This window comes from Macrosteles quadrilineatus, unplaced genomic scaffold (assembly GCF_028750875.1).
Source record: "Macrosteles quadrilineatus isolate MER2022 unplaced genomic scaffold, UCM_ALF_1.0 Scaffold_3__2_contigs__length_128488019, whole genome shotgun sequence".
Classification (NCBI taxonomy): Eukaryota; Metazoa; Arthropoda; class Insecta; order Hemiptera; family Cicadellidae; genus Macrosteles; species Macrosteles quadrilineatus.
In genome coordinates, this window is record NW_026542596.1 from 19,894,855 (window position 1) to 19,917,480 (window position 22,626).

Here is a 22,626-nt window from a genome sequence, read left to right on the forward strand (position 1 = left end):
CGTACACACTACTGAACTAACCCCAAAAATACTGATCGTTGTGATCGACTCATATTGTCAGCGACCACAAAATAAAAAAAAATATTTTTATTCTGTGGTCGCTGGACTCACTTGATAGCAGTAAACAGATGTTTTGCGGGCAAATCGTGGTGGCGGGGGTAGCTACTGGGCCGAGCAACTCGGTTTTCAACTAAATCACTCGACTCGCTCTCAACTGACCTCTTTTTATCAACTCGCCCGTTGCTCGACTCGCCTGCATGTCTACACCAAGCGAGTTAAAGAGCGAGTGGCAACTCGCACACTGACTCGCCCGCCGTACTCGACCCGTGTAAACCAGGCTTAAAAGGATGAAAATTAAAATTATTGCAAGTGAGAAGCGAGTTGACCTGACGTCCAATCAGGTGACGAGACGACACAACACAACAACGGCTGATTTTCTTTTTGTCCTGCTGTGCCGTCTGCCGTGCCTGAAGTGGTGAACATGGCGGCTGGTTGTTGTGGAACCAAAAAACAAAAGCTCAATAATTCTTCAAGTATTCCTTGCAATGGAACATCTGTGATTCCGAATGGCATTAAAAATGGAATGGTTGCTCATCCAGAAATGTGTTTTTTCTGCTTTGATGTTTTATACTGCCATTTACACAGTTTAGAACCACCCAAAACTCCTGACTTCTGCAACGATCCATAGTAAGTAAACGTAGCCTTGAGGTTAACAATTTCCTTTGTTTATACTGTGGTTACTCTTATCAACTTAAACTTTCCATCAATAAAATAAAATAAAAAATTAGGACTCGTCGATTTGTAAATAGTTTCAGAATATCTCTGAACCTTGAAACCACAGTGTGTTCATAGAATGTGAATGAATCAGCAATCAGCTGTCAGGAAAGTAAAATAGATCCCTTCCCTTCTGCTTTGTTATCTTTATCTCACTCTCGATTCTCTTTGTGAATTCACCTATGCGAAACTATGATTGATTAATCAACCTTTGAGACAGATCACATAGGTCTAAGTTAATATCAGTTCTTAGTTTTTTCTAGTGCTTTGTTGGGTAACTTATAAATTGAGCTTAGTCCTATTGTTCCTTTGCCTTCATTTTCTAACCTACAAAATAGAAAAGGAAACTCCAAATGATACATGAATTAGGCCTACTTCTTTCACAATATTTAGGCGGCAAGTTATTAGGGGTAGAAATCTAACTTATTCCCTCCACTTGACCCTTACCTTTAATATCTAGCTCAACGGCTGATTAAGCAACATATTATAACTTATTGTATAAAAAAAGTGGTGGGGGATCTTCCCCTCAAACCGCCTAGGCCTATATTGTGAACAAAGTATAGGCTACTATCCATCTTGTTAATGTAAAATCCACCAACGCCAAAAATAGTTTTAAAATAGGGTAGGCCTACTGTAAGTTAGGTCCTATTTCCTCCCATTAACTTATTCAATGAGGCCTAACTTATTGAAAGACCTAATCTTACTGGAAGCATAACTTACGTTACCATTGCGAATGGTGTATTTTGATGCTTAGCCTAGGCCTAAGGTAAGCCTTAAAACTTACTTGACTTTAAGGAATAGGCCCGTGCCTAAAATTGGCTTAAGGTAGGCCTACACAAAATTCCTCTAAAACAGTAGGTAGGCCTGATTACCGGATAACCTAATACTATATAGGCCTAACCTACTTCTCAAAATGCCTACTAACTTAGCACTTCTGCAGAGAACCTGCTCTAGACCTATATCAAATTGAATAGCCTACCAATAACTTAACATAAGTTACGCCTATTAATATGATAGTTTTAATTTGATCCGGTTTAATAATGCTATCGTATCGAATTAGACTAGTTAAACTTTACCATAGGCCTATGATATAAAATTAAATAAATAACCCCGCAAACTAAGCATTTGTCTGAATTGATTTTTAATTAAATCCACCTATTTAAATAACATTGTACTGTTGTAATGTACATTGTAACATTGAACATTGGACTTCCGGTCAAGATGTCGGGTCGTACAGTTCGTTATCCCTGTGGCGTCTGTGAAAAAACCGTGAATAAAGGAAATCCTGGAGTTACATGTGACGGATTTTGTTGTAAATCGTTCCATACCGATTGTGTGTCATTTGAAAGTGATAAATACCAATCTTTAAAAGAGCTGGGAGATTCAGTCAAATGGTTTTGTGCAGGCTGCGAAGTCAGGTTAGCTAGGCTTAAGGATTATGCTCTGAGCTTTGATGACAACTGTAACCTACTCCAGAATGTTGGAAAGCTATTTAAATTAGTGAATGATATAGTAACTGACAATTGTTTGATTAAAGCAAAGCTAGATAATATTTCCAGTGACGTTTGTAGGTTAAAAGGCAATGTGAGCCCACCGGAAGTTCAAATCAATGACGAAGTACATATTGCTGATTCTGACCCTACTTTGACTCAAGTAGTTGGAAGTAATGGAAATAATTCTGTGACGTACTCTCCACTGCATGGAGATGATGAACTTAGTTTTAATAATTGCTGTAAGACTGGCAGCACTGACGATGACGTCACGCCTCATCAAGATGGCCATGGCGATGACGCTGACGTTATTAGTAATTTTGCTAACCCCTCTAGAAGTGAATGTTATAGTGAGGTACTGAAACGTGGTAAAAACACTTCCAATATCACTACCAGTGTTGTTGTATCGCCTCAGTTATGCATGTCTCCTGGTGCTGATGGCAATTGGAATCAAGTGACTAGGAAGAAAAGGATTAATGTAAATAGTCGTGGTGATAGAGAGAAGTCAAATCCAGTTCGTCCTCAATCTAAAGTGCAACGAAACCGAGCTATAATTGGCAAAGCCAAACAAACTGGACCTCTTGTTGTGGCACAGAGGAAATCCTGGGTGTTTTTATCAAGATTTGACCCATGTGTGAAACCTGAAAGCCTAGTTGAGTATATAAGGAACTTGTGTCCTATTGAACACTCTCAAATCCAGTGTGAACAACTTCCCACTAAGTAGCCTACCAGGGTTACTCATCTTTTAAGGTAGGTGTACCTTCTGACTCTATTGACAAGCTGTTGGATAGCAATCTCTGGCCTGAGGGAATACTTATATGTAAATTTTTGACTCCTAGAACTAATAGTCACAGGACCAGTACTAGGCCTAACCTTGAACAACATGATAGGCCTAGGCCTACTTCTAAGACTTCTGATGGTCCAAAAAACGGGACGTAAGCCCCAACCCACATTGTCTTGGGGCGGAAAAAAACTGTGATATTAGTTTTAGGTTTGATTTCTTAAATATTAGGTCTATTTTTAACAAGATAGAAGACCTTGAAGTTTTGTTACATAATGAGAACCCTGAAGTATTGTGTGTTGCCGAAACGTGGCTTAATGAATCTAAGCTGAATTGTTTTAAAGTAAATGGATACAAAACCATTTCTGAATATTCTAGACCTAACCGAGTAGGGGGTGGAGTTGCTCTGTTGCTTAAAACTGACTCTAGGCTTAAATTTAAGCCGATGACATTATCTATTGACGAAGACATTTGTTCTGAAGGTGTATTTGAGTTCTGTTTGGGACTAATGCAGCTAGACAATTTCCAAATTATTGTTGTGGTATTGTATCGGCCTGGGACTGCCAACAGCGCTGATGTGATTGATTTTATTGATCGTTTTGACTTGTTGATTTCTACCCTCAGAGATAAGTTTAATATCCCGCTTCTTATTTGCGCTGACTTAAATATAAACAATCTTGAGAGATCCTGGGAAAGTCAGCTGCTTCAGGATTTGTTAGAATGTAATAACCTGAACATTATATTTAAAGGTCCAACGAGAGTAACACCTGATTGTATAACTCAGCTTGACTATTTTATTGATGACTCGTGTGTTGCACATATGTTTCGTGCCTCCAGTGCCAAACCTGTTTTTTTTTCTGACCACCATTTGTTATCAGTACACTTGTTGTGTGAACGTTTTGGAGAGGGAAATGTAAATAAGACAGTGAAGAGGAAATTTACAGCCTCGACTTTTGAAGCCTTCAAAATTTTATCTAACAATGAAGCTTGGATGCCAGAACCTAATTTAAGAAATATCACCTCTAATGATTTATTTGACCATTTCTACGATTCGTTCATGTATGTTTTTAATGTAAGTTTCCCTGTGTCTACTTCAAATACAAAGAATGAACATAGCCCTTCTTGGGTCAGTCATGAGGTATCGCAGTCGCATGAAGCACTCTTGGACCTGTACTGGAATACTAGGTCGCCTCACTGTTCTGTCGATGGAAAAAATGCTTATCGCGCAGCTAAACGCCACCACTCTGCACTTGTTAACAAAACAAAAGGCCTTTTTTGGTAACAAAATATTAAATTCCAAAAACACAAGCAAGGAATCTTGGGCAGTGGTCCGTACACTGTGCGATGAAAAGTATCAGACCCAATCAAACCTGATTCTTATGATCGATGACGTGGAAGTCAAAAATCCTCAGACAATAGTAGACTATTTCTGTAAATCTTTTCACCAGGAAATATGTACGTTGGCTAAAGATAATGTAGCCCCTGTGTTGCCCACTGATCTCGAAGCGAGTCGCTTTGTACTGTCTCCTACTTCTGCGTCTGAGGTTCGTGAAGTCGTCTTATTAATAGGATCAAAAAAAAGTTCTGGCATTGATGAAGTCCCATGCAGCCTTCTCAAACTTTGCAATGAAAACATCTTTGAAGCATTGGCCTGCTCTATTAACAAGTCGTTTGAAACTGGTTGCTTTCCTGATTCGTTGAAAACTTCAAAGGTTGTCCCTGTATTTAAGAAAAATGATCCTCTTAACGCAAGTAACTACCGGCCTATTTCTGTCCAGCCTTGTTTTGGTAAAATCTTTGAGATTATTTTTCTTAAAAGATTGCTAAGTTTTATTGAAACAAATAACATCTTGTCAAATAACCAATTTGGGTTCAGAAAAAACATGTCTACCTGTGATGCCATTTTTGCCCTTTTAAAGGAAGTGTATAACCACCTTGACATATCTGACAGCTTACTATGTCTCTTTTACGACATGACAAAGGCTTTTGATCTTCTTGACCACAGGATCCTTCTGGATAAGCTGCGAGCGCTTGGCATTTCTGGAAACCCACTGCGATGGATTTCATCGTATCTTAAAGATCGGCACATGATTGTATCCTTGAAGCACAGAGGCCCTGACAACATCCTTCGGACATATAAATCGTCTCCATCACCAGCTCTGAACATCGGTGTCCCCCAGGGATCAAACCTTGGGCCCATCCTATTCCTGTTATACGTGAATGACTTGCCTGGCTCCATATCATCTGGAAATTTATGGCTTTTTGCCGATGACGCCTGTCACCTAGTCCCAAGCCCAAATCGGAACATCACGATTGAAAACGCCCAAACTGGCTTGCTTGAAATGTCAACTTGGTGTAGCAAAAATCATCTGGTCCTTAATTCTAGTAAAACTAAATTAATGGAATTTTATAACAGGAAGAAGCCTGAACCACCTCCGATATTGACCTTGGACGGGGTGCTACTTGAAACCTGTAGTGAAACCAAATACTTGGGCCTACACATTACGGAGAACCTTAATTGGGGAACACATGTCGATGCAATAGCGCCCAGACTGTCATCTGTCACCTACCTGCTGTTTAGACTTCAAAAGCTGGTTGACATCGAGATTCTCCTTAAGGTTTATTATGGCTGTTTTCATAGCATAATCTCATATGGTTTGGTATTTTGGGGTGGTTGTAGTGAGGCAAAACGCATCTTCATCCTTCAAAAGCGTGCAATTAGAAGAATATGTGGAGTCCATAGACGGACACACTGTAAACCTTTGTTCCAAGAACTGAACATCCTCACACTTCCGTCCCTCTTTATATTGGAATCCGCATTGCTTGTTAAGAAGAACCCCAATATTTTTGTAACAAACAGCATGGTCCACAATTACAATACAAGAAGAGCAACAAATCCACATGTACCTCAAGTAAATTCCACCCTTGCAAGCAAGAGCCCTTACTTCAATAGTATAAAAATTTACAATAAATTGCCTCAGTACATCACACAAGAGCCCTCTGTCAACAAATTCAAGAACCTGCTAAAAACATTCTTAAGTCAAGTGGCCTACTACAGTGTTGATGAGATATATGTCTAGGCCATGTACAATCTTGAAGAGGAAATGAATCCATCTATATAAATATATATGAAGAAATGTATAAAAACCTGACGACCACGTCGCTGATGCGATACCAGTGGGAATTCTCCAAGTATCCAAGTAAGTATCCAAGTATCCAAGTTAAACGTCAAGTCCGATAAAGCAAGTCGAAACTCAATATTATGGAACTTGACAAACGTTTCAACATTATTCTGGTCAAACGAATGTCTCATGTGTCTTCTCCACTACATAAACTAAACGATTCTTCAGTTTGACTCTAACAAAAAAACTTTAGAAATGACGAGAAGGGAAAGAGAATAATTAATTTTATAAGTAGGCCTATCACTAGAAACCAAAATTAGCCTACACCATAAAAAAATCAACATCACCGTTTTGCTGTTCCCTTTTTCTCAAGCGCAGCATTGCCAACCTAAACAACCATCCGTGCCATGAGTAATTAAATAAAATTATAACACGACACAACCTCCCCCCCTTTAACCACAATACGTACCAAGACAACACAGTTCAAACACATGAGCTTGGTTCTTCCGATCCAGTTCTCACTTAACAAAATTTTCAATAGAGAAACAATATCACTCCACAGTAGTAGTCCGCGCTGACCAGATGAAACAAGTGAAACATAGATAAACAAAATGAGAAATCAGAAGTCTTCCTCGTTCAACTCCTCCCGGACTTCGGGTTCAGAACCATCTTCATAGACTCCCCTGAAAGGTTTTAGCTGATTGATGTGAGCTCTGCTTACAAACTTCCTTCACCACTTCCTAAGTCGCGGACCCGTTTTCCTCCCTTCCCATAGAATTTTAAGAATGCAGATACCTAAATATAATCTAAATACAAACGCTTAAAGGGGGAACTTCTATGTATTAAACAAAACATGTGTTATCCTTTATTATAAAAGTGTCACCTTTTCGTTATTATCGTCTGCTTATAACCGGTCACATAACACTAGGCAAGGTTCGTAATTTTCTCGCAAACCTCGGAGCCGAATTCTTGCCACCCACATTGTTGTATAATCCCGCCCATCATCAGAATAGGTCAAGTAAAGAAAGTAAACAGAAATAATTTTTAATTATATTGTGGGTTACCAAAAAATTAATTCTCGACATTGAAAACTCATAAGAGAAGTAATTTCTAGGGTTACCGTACACAATTCACCAAAAGTAATGTAGGACGAACACATCAGATCCTCAGATTTTGTAACCCAAATTACAGTACTGTAACCGACATTAGTATTTTCACTCTCTTCGTTTACTAAAATGGAACATAGAGGCCATGGTTCCCTTTGCTGGCCATAAGTTTGGTTAAGTATGCGTTTGACTAAATATTTTCTTAGTTTTAAATAAGTAATTTGCCTTATTGTAACAGGTATTTTCGGTACAATCATTACACAAAAACTTAACGCTTACAAAACAGATTTTAAATAAAGACTTTCCGAATAAACTGGAAAGCCAGGCATTGTAAGCCTGACCTACTTCACCCACAGTCAAAAACGAACTGAGAGAGGCCGAAATATCTATCCGCCCGGAGTCGATAGGGTTGAGAGACCTGACGAGAACTGGTTCCGACCTTCAAACCCAGCATTACATTCACAGCCAGGGACGCGACTTTTAACGATTGTTATTGCCAGTATAATTTCATTAAAAAGCCTGTTTGGTAATTTTTGTCAATATTTTAACATTATAAATCAATTCAAACCAAATATTTAAAATTTATTGCCTTAATATTACTGAAAATATAAGCAAAATTCATGTTTTCGGCCCCTGGACTATATTGTTAAGACAATAATAGGTTTTTTACATACCTCAGTCAAATAGTCCAAAAATGGTATTGCTCAACAGCTTACATGTTTCGTTGCGAAGACAACATTATCAAAGCTTGCAACTCGTCAAAAACACATTTAAAACACGAACACGAACACAGAAGACATTAATACGGTACGAATACACAATTGACATTTAGATAGCGCTATCATAATACTGATTTGGTCCGGCGCGGCGCGGGGCTGGGTCCCGCTGAGTCTGCTACCAGGCCCGCGCCGCGCCGGACCAAATCAGTATTATGATAGCGCTATCTAAATGTCAATTGTGTATTCGTACCGTATTAATGTCTTCTGTGTTCGTGTTCGTGTTTTAAATGTGTTTTTGACGAGTTGCAAGCTTTGATAATGTTGTCTTCGCAACGAAACATGTAAGCTGTTGAGCAATACCATTTTTGGACTATTTGACTGAGGTATGTAAAAAACCTATTATTGTCTTGAAAATATAAGCTTATGTATCCAACTTCTAACCTAGGAGACAGGGGTTTTCACTAAATATACCCATTTTGGAACTTTTCAAACACACTTTTATTTACTACATAGTATTAAAATCGAGAAACATAAACATTTTTATTCAAAGGAAGGTATAGTAAATTATTTTAAAACTATTTGGAGCAGGAATGGATAGCGGAAGAGGTATAAATAGCTGGGGACAGCAATTGTCCTGTTTTCAAGTTTTTACCCCTAACTACTACATCCAAATGGGTAGACCAAGATAATTTACTGTCTAGGCCTAACTTATATGTAGGCTTAAAAGTTTGACTGATGAGTCTTCTTTAACCCCGTTGCGTTTCTCTTGAAGCTTAGGTATCTGTTTTTAGCAGTAGCTTGTTTCATTCAAACCTACTTTTAGTTTCCTCAAGGTAATTTGCTACCCTAACTAAGTAACTTAAACACCTAAGTTTGTGGATTGTTGTAAGAACAAAGTCCATTACTTTTTGTAATTGTTTTTTTTTACATTCCACGGTTACACTCATCTCCATTCATACTTGGCTTAAAATACCTACTTTGTATGGTCGCCATTTCATAAGAAAGTATTAAAGTATTAAGGTTAACATTGTTTTGTTGCCCGTTTTGTTTTGGTAAATGTAGTTTTTTCTGTTTACAGTCCATTGTTCGTTACATGGGAGATCGGAAAGGACCGTCGGCTCAGAGGATGCATTGGAACTTTCAACTCCATAAATTTACACAACGGGATTCGAGAGTATGCTGTTACAAGGTGAGCTGATGCTGTTACGTTACTATTATCCACACCATTGTCAAATTGTAAAAAAACTTACCAACCTTTTAAAGGAAAGTGATTTAAGCCTCTCAAACATTTAAGCATGTTCGGTAATTTATGTGCTCTTGCACTCATGTCCATGACTCCAATTTCGGCCAACAATGGTAACTTTAATAAACTTTATCATAATTGGTCATCTTCCGTAACTCTATCTTTATTTCGTCTATGGTGTTATTTGTTAATTGGCAGGCTTAACTTGCATGCCAGTAAAACTATCCTCTAACTTGTATCATAATCTACAGCTGATCTAGGAGTGAAAAACTGGGATGGGTGGCGTCGTCCTGTAATCCAGCTACTAGGAAGTTACGAATTGTGGATATTTATAGACATGCACTGTAGATGCGATACTCCCTGGTGTGGATTAACGTCCGCACGAGTGAGTACTACGACTATCTGCGGTACTATCCTGATAATTAGACCAATTCGTATATACCATGGCAAAAATGTGGTTCCGATTCCACTATAAACTGTAAGTCCCTTAGTTGCCATTAGCTGCATGGGCTATTAATTAACAGCTGTATCTAAGGAATAAGTTGGTCTTAGTCACTAACAAGACTACAAGATCGCGCCACTCATCCTACACTCATCTCCATTCATACTTGGCTTAAAATACATAATTTGTATGGTCACCATTTAATTGAAAAGTATTAAAGTATTGAAAAAAAGAAAGAGGTGAAATACGAAAGAGATGAGGGTGGGGGGGGGGGAAGGTGTTTGTAACAATTTAAAAATACTCTCCATCCAGGGTTGTTGTGAATATGGACAAAATACGTATAAAAGACATACAGGGTGTTTTTTTAAAAACTTGCATCTTTATTTATGTAAAAACCACAATAGATAGAAATATGCAGTTTGCGGGAATCATCTATTGACGTAGGGGGACCAATTGTTTTGAATTCAACGTTACATTCACATTCCCCCCCTTTCCCCCCTGCCCCCAACTTAATTTTTTTTAATAGCAAGGTACCCCTTGTGACATATCAAATGAAAGAGCATGAAAAAAGAAAATGTTTGGTGAAATTTATTTTTCATTTGATATGTCACAAGGGCAGGTACCTTGCTATTAAAAAACGAGTTATGGGTAGGGGAAAAGGGGGGTGATTAACTCACAGATTCATAAGCCGATTTTAAATTTTTTTTCACCAAAAATTTTCTTTTTTCATGCTCTTTCATTTGATATGTCACAAGGGGTACCTTGCTATTAAAAAAAAATAAGTTCCGGGGGGGAGGGGGGGGGAATATCTCACAAATTTATGAACCGATTTTCAATTTTTTTTCATCAAACATTTTCTTTTTTCATGCTCTTTTATTTGATATGTCACAAGGGGTACCTTGCTATTTAAAAAAAAATAAGTTGGGGGCGGGGGGGGAAAGGGGGGGGGGGAATGTGAATGTAACGTTGAATTCAAAACAATTGGTCCCCCTACGTCAATAGATGATTTCGCAAACTGCATATTTCTATCTATTGTGGTTTTTACATAAATAAAGATGCAAGTTAAAAAAAAACACCCTGTATATAGCCTGTAGCCTAAAAACAACAACCACCAACAACACCATAAAACATTCAACTTCATTTTGATTATTTTGAAATTAATAAGAATGTCTAATTTGTTTTTTTGTTTAGCGACTTCAGTTTCTAGGCCATGCGCCTATCTACCTGTATCTATCACTGTTTACGCTACTTGTTAAACACACATCTTGCAAGGTGCAATATCTACTCATATACAATGGATAGGCCTAATCATTGACATGGATTGTTTCAACATGAGTTTATGACAGTCTAAAGGTACTTATTGAATGAGACTTTTGACTATGGATGGTACTGGACAATCTATTTACATGCTATAGCCTAGCTAGTTTTAAAATGAAAATTTATGCAGTTTGATTGCCCCCCTCTAATATAGTAAGGCAACTGATTTCTGTTGTACCGGTATGCACTGTTTAACCAAGCCAAACTGAAAGAACTACTTTCCTTAAAATGTAGCATCTTTTATTTTAAAAATGTATTGAATAATCAAAAAGTGAGAGAGATAAAACTTTGATAGTAGCTCACCTTATCATCCAACTGGTGGGTCATCCAAAACTATGTTCTATTTCAATTAAGATTTTGCTATAACTGGTCCATGTAGATGTGATGTCTACCTTCATATCCAAAAGTCCATGGTTAAAGACCCTCAGCGCTACATGGTAAAGGCATGTACTATTGTTTTACTGATGATGTGAATTCTAGTGCTATCAAGGACTCGCGCTTCAGTCCCATCACTCGGGAGGAGTTGACGAAGCTGCATGTGTCAGTGTCAATTCTCCGTCACTTCGAGGATGGGGCTGACTACAAGGACTGGGAGGTGGGAGTGCACGGCATCCGCATAGAGTTTCACAATGAGAAAGGCAGCAAGCGCACAGCCACCTACCTTCCTGAAGTTGCTACGGAACAAGGTGAGAATATTACTATAGCTTGGGTTACATTAAGTGTTTCCAAAGGCTTCACAATCAAACAGGATACAAGGTGTTTGTATGTAATCAAAGTTAGGGTATCATTTTGAAAAGGATTAAATTATCTAAAATATGGTGGTTTCAATATCTTTAATATCGAACCATAAAGCTTGAAAAATCCTCTTTTGAATGTAGACAAAAAACGGCAATTTTAAACTGCGTTAACTTGTAGAATCCTTACAATAAAATTCTAAAACCAAGGATGCATGGATGGTTCTTTGTTCTTAAAAACCCTGTTTATTGTTTTTTATTAGCATGTATGGGTAGTTTATAAAGTTAGGGCCCGTGACCTCTGCAACTAGCAAATTTGAATCCGTAACATACTGAACCTTGCAGCCGCAAGTGGAACTACACGCGTGTAGCCCCTCCCAGAGCATATTTTAAGGGATTTCCACTGGAAAATTTTTGATTAAATTAAGTGAAAATCACACATTTCTACGTATTTTGTAATGCATTTTTTGATTATATTTGTAAATCATCCATATAGGCCTAATCTCACTTAATTACGAATTCTAGAAATATTTGCACAATGTTATTTTATAAATACTTTTAATTTTTTTAAATCCCAACACATTTAAAATGTGAATAATAAAAAAAAAATTTGCTGGCACCATCCTTAGTCACTGGGCGACAACTTCTCAGCAGTTAACATGTTATTTTATGCCCTGGCCCCTTCATTGCCGCCTTCCTTCCCCTCTTCAGAATCTCAGCTGAAAGCTCTACCTACGACTACTCGTATTTATTCGTGGATGACTATGTATAGAATAGTTTAGGCCATAGTTCGGGATGCGGTTGGAAATCCATTACAGCTCGGAAACAATACTTGAATTCTCGCTCATCTGAAATACACTTTTGTTAAATAAACATTACAGTTTATAAATTGACTCTTTATATACACAAATGTAATAAGATAGGTAACTAAAAAAGATCACCTATGAACGTATCGCAATGTGTAAAATGGTTCTAATTCGGCTATTGAAATTGTGATTTTGTTATGACTTTTGAGAAATGTATTTTTTTAACATGAAGTATTACTATAATTTAAATGTAGGCCTATATGTATACTAAGTAATCTTTCATCCATCAAAAATATTTTAAAAACAATTAGCCATACTGTAGTTCTGTATTTAAAAAAATTGTTCATAAATAAATTCTCTTCAGGAGGGGAGGGGGGATCACTGAGCTGGCAGCTCTATCTAGAGACAGTTTTTAGACTAAGATTTATCAGATAAGGCATAACGATATTATTAGAACAGAACGTAATCACTATTCAACAGTTCGCTCAAAATTTTAAACCAAATTGAAAATAAAATAAAACCTATTTAATCCTACCATTAGATTCACATATTGTCTTTGTTAACGAAAATACAGAGAGAAAGTAGAGCAGTAATTATGTCTGAAAACTGCCAGGGCGTGGTTAGTAGTGGTAAGAGTACAAGACTTTTTGTGTGGAGTCCAAAGCAATTGAAATTAACAACTGAGTTGACAACAGCTGTTGTTTACTCCCTTGGGGCTAAAAACACTGTTTACTACCTAGACTGTAAAATACTACTTTAGACCCGCAACACATGCACATGACAAAATAGTATATTTCGTACCTAGGGCCGAAAATGAGGTTTTGCCGGCTCGAGATAGTTTTTAAGTTCGAGACGAAGTCGAGAACTTAAATCGATCGAGAGCTGCAAAACCATCTCGGTCCGTGGTACGAACGCTATTTTTCACCACACTATACTCTATTACCACTATTCACCACTATAATAATGCACACTGATAGTCAACACAACTACAACTTTAAGGTTATGTGAAGAAATAATTTGAGGAATCAGCAAAAATAAAAATAAATAGTTGCTAGGCAACGGTGACAATAACACAATTCTATTGCAATGCTACGGATTTTGATTGTGTATTTAAAATGCATTCATGTTTTAAGTAAGTAAGCGGACAGCTGATTTTGCGGCCCCGGCCTGTAAAAACCTGCTCGGTCCCCAAATTACGATGACAGCTGGCATGGCCAGCAAAACGTAACTTTCAGCCACCAATTAACGTATGTAATACAGCCAAAAACATCATAGTGTGGTGAAAAAGCACTTTTAGTCAAATATGTATACTAAAATAATCAAATAAATAGTCTAAATGATTGAATCACTTATAATCCTATACTATATACGAGCCAAGTCTGTTACCGTACTCTGTCTGTAACATATATCTGGAAATCCAGCAAAAGGATTTTCACAAAATTTTGGATTTTTTTTTACAAAAAGAGGTTGGGGGCCTCTTTTAACCTTGCCTTTTATTTTTCACATAGACTACAGATCCGTGCGTGGAACGTATCCAGCAAATGAAGGGGTGAGCCGGTACAGTACTTAGGTGAACTGTACTGATAAAATGTTTTCGGCTGTGACCAGGATCTGAACCCCTTGACATCGCTGCCTTGGGCCCGAAGTCCGTGATGCTACCAACTGAGCCACTGACTGGCCCAAGCATTAGGACTAGTATTGTTTAAAAGATGTAGTGTTACTTTTTATTCTGTCAAATCACTATTCCAGTCCAAATTAGTTAATTTTGGCTTTCTTGTCAATTGCTGACTCTTCAAATTTTTTATCCTGAGATGTACACGATTTTTTAAGTACATTAAAAAATTTTTTTTGTTGGTTACAAAAACATTACCTAATTATCAAACTACTTTTTGGAAAAATTGAACTTCACCTCATCCGGTATAATTGTTGTAAATTTGATATTGTCATAATCATAGATGTAGCTCATATATGTAGCTGGGGGAGCGAGCTGGTCTAGTGGTTAGAGCGAGGGATTTCGGTTCCTGAGGTCCCGGGTTCAAATCCCTTCAAATCACCAATGGATTTTATCTAAGTAATATTGCCGCAACCCCTAGGCCTGCCTAGTATTAAGAAGGTTGGGGGAGCGAGCTGGTCTAGTGGTTAGAGCGAGGGGCTTCGGTTCATAAGGTCCCGGGTTCAAATCCCGCCAAATCACCAATGGATTTTATCTAAGTGATAATGCCGCAACCCCTAGGTCTAGTCTGAAGTAATGTAAAAAAACAATTTCGGGCTTGTGCCTAGCATCCTAGGACAAAAAATAAATAAATTATTAGTTAGTTAGTTATAGTTAGTAATTAGTTTAGTTAAAAATTGACTGTTTATGAAAATAGGTTTTGATCAATGTTATGATGGACCTAAGTCTCCTTAATCACTAGGCTTTAAATAAATGGCCTTCCCATAAACGCCTAGCTGTGTCCTTTGGTTATGGTGATTTCGTGACGATTTCAAAATAACTAGTTTGACACTATTGTTGACATCACCTGAAATCAGCTCTCATATACCTGATATCTGAAGATAAATGAATTTATCTTCAGATACTTTTCTTTAGACGAACGGTTATTGTGTGTAATTCTAATTAAAAATGTTTCTTTTCTAATGACTACAATGTGTTGTGCTGTATTCCAGGGTGGGACCAGATCCAGACAATCGACTCACTCCTTCGCAAGGGAGGATTTAAGGGCCTGGTGACACCAGACATCCGACGCAACATCAAACTGACTCGGTACCAAAGTGAGAAAGTGAGTGTTGGCTATCAGGAGTACCTGAACCACTGGCGCAGCCGACATTGCTAGCAGCAGCTATGGGACTCTCCTGTTGCTGGGAGAGTCCCGGGCTGGTGGGACCCCCACTTTGCCCCGCCGCCACCCCCACCACCCCCGCATAACTACGGTACTTACCCCAAAAAGCGCAAGTGACGTCGACCCGACCTCAGAAAATGTGCGTTTTACTGTTTAGCTTCCGGCCTTCTGGTGCAATTATTTCTCGGTTTATTGACTGGAGTTCTGTGACTTCGGTTTGGAAAATTGAGGAATCTAGGCAAGTTTTGGAAGAAAATAGCTTACCGGTTTGTATCAGATTATTGCTCACTCGGATTGAAAAATCAGCTGGATGCCTGAATGTGTTCATGACGAAGAGGCCAGACATGAACTGACGTGCTGTATAACGATTGTGGATTGACGTTAGTGTAGCCAGAATCGGTATCTCATATACCTTTTGACTTTCATGTGCTAATTACGAATGTTACAATGTAACATCAGTTATTCCCTCCAATTCGAGGGCCGTGTACTTCATATACAGTTGACAATTGACAATATAGGTCACTTGAGCCATTTAAAAGTTGCAGGTAGATGCAAACGGTGTTTTTTATTATTCGGTTTTTATAATTTTATAACACAATGAAGCATTTGAAACCAGGTTTGGTTAGGATGCCTGATTTCAAGTTTATTTTTTAACCTAATTGAAATTTATACCGTATTAATATTTTAGTAAACGATTTTTAATAGTTTTCAAACAGGTTGTTTAGTTTGATGGATTTATGAAATTGAATTTTAGGCTTTCTAGTAAAAGAGGAAAAACATTCTGCTTCTTAATTCTACACAACTGTAATGACTTTTTATTGCATAGGCAAATAAAATTTACAATCAAATAGTTTACAAATTGTACAGGGGTCAATTGAAATGAATGTTTAAAGGTGTTGCTTTTAGAAGTACCTTGATCTATTTGTTAATATTTAGAGAGCTTTTCTTGAATAGATACATGAAGAGTCAAAGTTGATAAGTTAATAAGTTAATTGCAATTAAATAAAAAATCCATAGTAAAGACAATTAATTTCAAATTTTAATTGGGAGTATTTTTACAAATTTGTAGTTTAGCATAATTCTTTTTACGATAGAGGTGTTTTTAGTTTTCATCTAAAATCCTTTCTTCTAAAATAATCGGTTTAATTTAATTTTATTGTCTTAATATAGTTTTCATGTAATAACCTACCTAATCACCATTAACAAGAATTTACGTTGTTATGAAATATATTTGATGTTAACATAGATTTTGTGGTCCCTTAACTGAAAACACATCATGAGTATCCTATTCTGCATATATAGTTAATAAATTAATACCAAACTTGTTATTAAATGTCTAAAAGCCTTTAAAAGTACATCCATCTAACTTAAAAGTGTGTCCTTAACAGAAAGTACCCATTATCATTAGTTAAGACATTAAATATTTTTAAGGACTTTTTGAGCTTTTTTATTTATTTTGAGAGACATTAGTCGTGTATTAGGCCCCGTTTATGCACCAAGAGCGGGAGTGGTAGCGACAGGGGGAGCGATTTCTAACACCATTGAGTTAAATGGGGCTGTTTATGCACCAAGAGCGATAGCGGTAGTGGTTGACCTCCCGCTGCGGTTTCTAATTTGACCGCTGTGTAGTTAGAAATCGCAGCGGTTGCTTGGGATGGAGCGGTTTTCAACTACATTGAGTCAAATGGACTGTTTATGCACGGCGAGAGCAGGAGCGGTTACAGCCAGGGTTGCCAACTTGACCCACGCGCACTCGTAGGATAGACCAGTACTGTTGTGTTGTTGTGTTAATTATTTGGCAGAGTTTGAGTTGGCAAGACTGTGTCCCCCTTCCATTCTCCGTTGACCAACCGCTACCGCTATCGCTTGCACGATTTTGACAACACTTTTACAGCGGGAGCGGGCCGGGCCCGCTATCCCCGCTCCCACTCTTCGTGCATAAACGGGGCCTTATGCATACTACTACTTTTTATGTTTTTATTTCCATTGTTAAATCTAAGCAGGATAACTATAAGTAATGCATGAATTGTGTATTATTAAGAAATAATCCTTAGTTGTGAATGTAAGACCAGTAGAATGATCTTTGGATTTAGAAAGGTATACAACGTGTTCATCCATGTAATTTAAATCAAACACCCATAACACTTGTAATGATCATTATGCCATTTCCTTTTGTTTCTAGTTTTATTTTGGAGGTGTTTTTTTTTTTAGATTGAAGTGTTTTCTTTTTAAGGATTTTTAAAGTTCTAACCTCCCTGGTTTTTTTTCTAATCTGATCTGTAATTCATCACAATGTTGATGATGAAAACTTACATACTACTCTTTACATATTTAAGGTTCAAATGTTTACTGGCTTGTTTATTATATGAGACAATTGCTTGCTTGAAATCTCAAGAAAAAGTAGGGGAGATTTTTAACAAGAACCTAACATGCTATTTTAAAAGTGAAGCTCTTTTGAAGTAAAAGCCTGCCTTCACTCAGTACAATTTTAATTAATCAAACTTTCTTATTTACCACTCCTTCAATTAATTATTTATTAGGAAATTAAATCAATACATGCAGTAGGGCCTACTCAGTTTTACACTCGTTATTTAAACCACTTTTTACTGAATCAGCTTCTATACTCTTACTCCAGAATTGGTTAGGGGTTTCTGTTATCATGTCATGTTCAGCGCGAGAGCACCAGTGGACCAGTGAATGACCGTTTAAGCTTAAGTTTCATATTATATAGCATTTAATATTGTACTAACCAACATCTTTTTCACCAAATAACCCGTTCAAGATTTTTATGTTGAATACAGCATGGCACCCTGTATATGATAATAATAATAACCATTTCAGGATCATTAAAGTATAGATTCTAGTGAATTACCACTTTTCATCTAGTTAATTACTGTAACTTTTAACTCATTAATGCTGACTCACGTGTGTCGTAGCTTGTCACCGAATCTAACCTACAAGCGCTAGTGTCGTGTGCTTATACTGGCAATCAACCCGTTTGGCCGACAGGGCATGGTATCTCAGTTTGCTAAGGCACTGCACTGATGTGTGTAACGTCACAGAAAACGTACTACAGTAGAGTCCCGCAAACTCGGCGTAATGTGGACTGGAAGGGTGCTGAGTTTGTGAAATGCCGGGTTATCAGGAACTAGGGTTTAAAATAAGAAAAAATACAATTTTTAAGCTTTTTAACCGCCTTTTTTTATTTGTATTTATATTACAAGTCAGTATTAAGTCATCAGATATAGTGAAACTAATCCTTGGTATGAGTTGCGAATGATTTGACTAGAGCTGGCTTGAGTCCATTTTTAACTCTGACTCAAAAAATCACTGATTTTCTGAACCAGGTGATGGCCGAGTTATCCAGACTGCCGGGTTACCGAGAGCCGAGTTTGCGGGACTCTACTGTACTATAACCCAGAATGCCAACCGCATGGTAAAAAGCATTAAGTGTTTTGAGAGAGCTTTGCCTGTCAATTCGTAGGCAGCGCCACCAGCGTTGCCATGCACTCAGCATAGCAACGCTGGTGGCGCTGCCTACGAATTGACAGGCAAAGCTCTCTCAAAACACTTAATGCTTTTTACCATGCGGTTGGCATTCTGGGTTATAGTAGTACGTTTTCTGTGGTAACGTTGAGGTCTTTCTACATGCACATGTTTGAATCCCGTACAAGTGTCATCCATATTGATCGTACTATTGTGGCTTAGCTGGAGTGGAGAGCCCATCTTAAATAAATTGTGTCCGGCTCGGGTGGAAGTTGGTTTGGATTCCAATAAGGCTCCAGAGTTGCTTTTAAGACCAGTTTGTATAAACTAGGAAAAGCAATAAGCTTAATATGATGTGTTGGTACAAAACAGTCATTCACTGGTGCACTCCCTCTACAATGAGACAATTTAAACAATTTGTAACTACTGTGTATATCTACATTGTGCAATATACTAATTTGACTAACTAATTGTTTCAAGAATTAAAAGCAGCAGTTCAACAATTTTTCTAAATACCGAAAAACCCTAATACATATTACCCAAACTAAAAAAAAAACACCAGTTATAATTTTTTATTCTATTTATCAACTCATTGATCTTAAATATTTTGTTGTTACTCGTCTAAACCAACCCAACCTTTTACACTTACGTGTTGTGTTAACGACCTTTTTTGTTGATATTTAGTTTTGAATCAGTTCTAACTTAAACATTAAATTTAAATATTTTAAGTAGCATGTAACTAGAAAGCTTGAACCTAAGATTTTGTGAGTTTTAATAGAGGAGATAAAATAAACAATGTGTGATCGATTAGTATTGTAGAGTGTTTTCAAGGTAGATGAATGAATATACTATACTACAAGGGTTTATTCAATACTTATGATTTCTATCACACTTTGTCAAAGACAGTCTCATAATTCTGTAAGTAAATAACTCTCTCAGTGTGCATGCACTGTAATGTTTACACATATGTAATGCTTACAAGTGGATTTAAAATTGTATGAAATCTTTTACTAGCTATGTCGTAAAACCTCAGTAGTAAAGTTTTGTAGTGAATCCGGAAAGAAAGTTGTGAAGAAAGCCAGTTATTTAGTTGTTAAGGAGAAGAATTATTAATGTAAATTTGACCAACAATGCAGTTTTTTTAACAGGCTGTATTACCAGTAAAATGAATTATCTATCATTTCAGCCTCTGGATTGCTTATATAATCAAATAAATAAATAGTAAAGTCTTACCTTAGGAACGTCGGACCACCATAACAAGGATTGCTAAGGTAAGACTTTACTATTTATTTATTTAAAATGAATTATATCTAGTTGTGCAATATATATGTGAAGGTTAAAACACAGTCCAATAATGCAATATTTATATCGTCTGAAGCTGCCATAATTTATTGATTTATGCAACACACACACTTGCAAGCATTTTATATCTTTTACTTCATATTCATGTTTTAAATTTTCACAGAAATTCTGTAGTCTTGATAATTTTAAAGGGAATTAAAACTATTTTAAGGTGGATTAACTTAAAACTTGAATCTAACTAAACCCTACAACTAATTTTAGAGATAATAGGTCCCATCAATTAGGTTATTAAATTTAATAAATCTGTTGGATCAATATAATATTTTATTAAATACCGTAGGTATTCTTAATGAGGTGAACAATTTGAACTGTTTTGGTGGTATTGGAGTATATTTTCAATTGTTTTCAGAGGAATTTTGAATGATTTTTTGAAAGATCGAAGCTGTTTTGATGGATAAAATATTGTTGAAACACAGCATCACTAATCAGAGTTAAGTGGCATACCAAAGCACCTACTTATCAGAGTCTCAGGAATCATTATTGTCATTGTATATTGCTCAATTTTAAAACAGGCAAGTCAACATGTTCCTACAGAACTTGCTATTGAGGTTTTACAGTTTGCGTGAATAGTTGGACCGGCTTTTCCGATGATCAAATATCCATCAATAACTGCTATTCACTGCCATTTATATTATACAGTAGTGTAGATTTTTTATTTCAACTACGGGAGCGTTGGGAAGTAGGTTGCATTGTGCTTGAAGTGTACCCTTCAGTTGTTGTCTAGCTTTTATGTTGGATGTTCATTACTTTTTAAGATTACCACTTAATGTTTACTATTGTATTGGACACAGTAATCAATTTAAGGTAATATGAACTTAGTTTATATATAATAGATATTTGTTTTAACAATTAAAATGTTTTTTATTCCTCACACCTTAAAGAGATAATGAGGGTACATGTGCACAAATTGCGTATTTTTTTTGGGTTTGATTCTGAGGTGAATTGAAAATGCATTACCGTTTTACTTTTCAAAGATTAAGTTTATAGTACCAATCAACCATCAAGTTTTGTTCTTTATTCCTATTAAAGTTTTTTATCATTTTTTTCATAATATTACATGGTGTCAGGTGCGTAAAATGTCCAAAAGAAGACAAAGGAAAGATCAAGAGGATTCTAATTTTAGTGCACAGTCACAAACAGTAAGTTCCAATCCAACACTCATTCATCAGGTTTGGGAAGTGGATATTCTCCAGCGGAATTACTCATGGGAAGAAAGATCAGGATCTCTTAGCCCGAACATTCGAAGATCCAGGTGATATTTTCCAGTGATATTTCCAGGTGAAAAATAAATGTGATATTTTTAAGGAGGCATTTTAGTGTAAATCCAATCAGGCAAATGGAAATTCGCTTAGTCTGCAGGTTTGCTCCGGCGGGGGTATTTTATCAATCATTATCATTAGGATGGCTTAAAAATTACACAAATTTTTTAATGTCTTTAAAATTCACACAAAACACCAAACATTTTTATGTAAGCTGTGGTGAAAGTCAACGTAACTTATACTTGTTTACAAACTAATCACCCCGTGCTTGGTGCAAAATAAAGAAAATTTTTAAATTTGTCAGTGAATGTTACGTCAATTATGAAGGAAGAAAAAGGGGGAGTATGAATACAAATATTATACATTACGGTAATTCTATTTTTTCTATGTTTGCACTAGTGCAAACCTATAGGGTATGTACCGCTCAAGGCGGACTCTGCCCTGTATCTGAAATTTAATTAAACTTACCTACCTACAACCCTATGGTTGTTGCTCATAAAGTGATTCGTCATAAGGAAAAATAGTCATGGTAGGAATTATATAATGTTTTCAAAACGCGTTAGACAAGCATATTGTAGTGAAAGTAAATTGTGGTTGGTAGTTTTAGTAATCGAATAAATTGAACAACGAAAAACAATATGAGCAATAATTACTCTACATAAGTAGCTTAAACAAACCAGTACAGCTTTACTGAAAGTAAAATCAAAATGAAATGGACAATGAATAGCTTCGGCTCCAAAAGACAAATTAAGTAGCATATTGTGTAAGTTACCTACAACTATATTTTGCCTGAGAAAGCTTTTGTCCTTCTATTATTACTTTAAACTTAGGAGAACAATGACAAGGCCTGAAAATGTCACAGCAATGCTCTTGACATTAAGTGACAAAAGAAGGTCTTTGTGAGACTGGGGCATTTCACCATCATGCTATTAAACTCAGTTTAGTGACAAGAAAGAGTGAATTCCGCCAAAACTCTTACATTAAGTACCACGCAATAGCCATAATTACTCTCAGGTTAAAGTACCGTTGTTGCAAGCCCATTTTTATCTTACATATTTTCCTGTGCATCATTTTTGTTTTCAAACAGCATCTATGTATTTTAAGTACGAGTAGTAGCTTTGAATTATGTTATTTGTGTAACTATAATA

The 22,626-nt window shown here is 36.7% G+C and overlaps 1 protein-coding gene across 1 annotated transcript; it reads left to right on the top strand.

Annotated features, from left to right (window-relative positions):
- Window positions 1-455: 455 nt before the first annotated feature.
- On the top strand, window positions 456-18,791 carry LOC128989805 (AMMECR1-like protein). Its single transcript, XM_054411860.1, has 4 exons — window positions 456-687; window positions 9,071-9,181; window positions 11,475-11,680; window positions 15,199-18,791. The coding sequence occupies exons 1-4, from the start codon at window positions 482-484 to the stop codon at window positions 15,363-15,365; spliced, it is 690 nt and encodes a 229-aa protein (XP_054267835.1). The 5' UTR covers window positions 456-481; the 3' UTR covers window positions 15,366-18,791.
- Window positions 18,792-22,626: the final 3,835 nt, after the last annotated feature.

Excerpts from the sequence above, each read along its gene's own strand:
- LOC128989805 (XM_054411860.1), top strand. The coding sequence starts at position 482 with ATGGCGGCTGGTTGTTGTGGAACCAAAAAACAAAAGCTCAATAATTCT. Across the intron at positions 9,182-11,474 it reads CGAGAGTATGCTGTTACAAG|TGCTATCAAGGACTCGCGCT; the intron begins GTGAGCTGATGC and ends TGTGAATTCTAG. Across the intron at positions 11,681-15,198 it reads TGAAGTTGCTACGGAACAAG|GGTGGGACCAGATCCAGACA; the intron begins GTGAGAATATTA and ends GCTGTATTCCAG.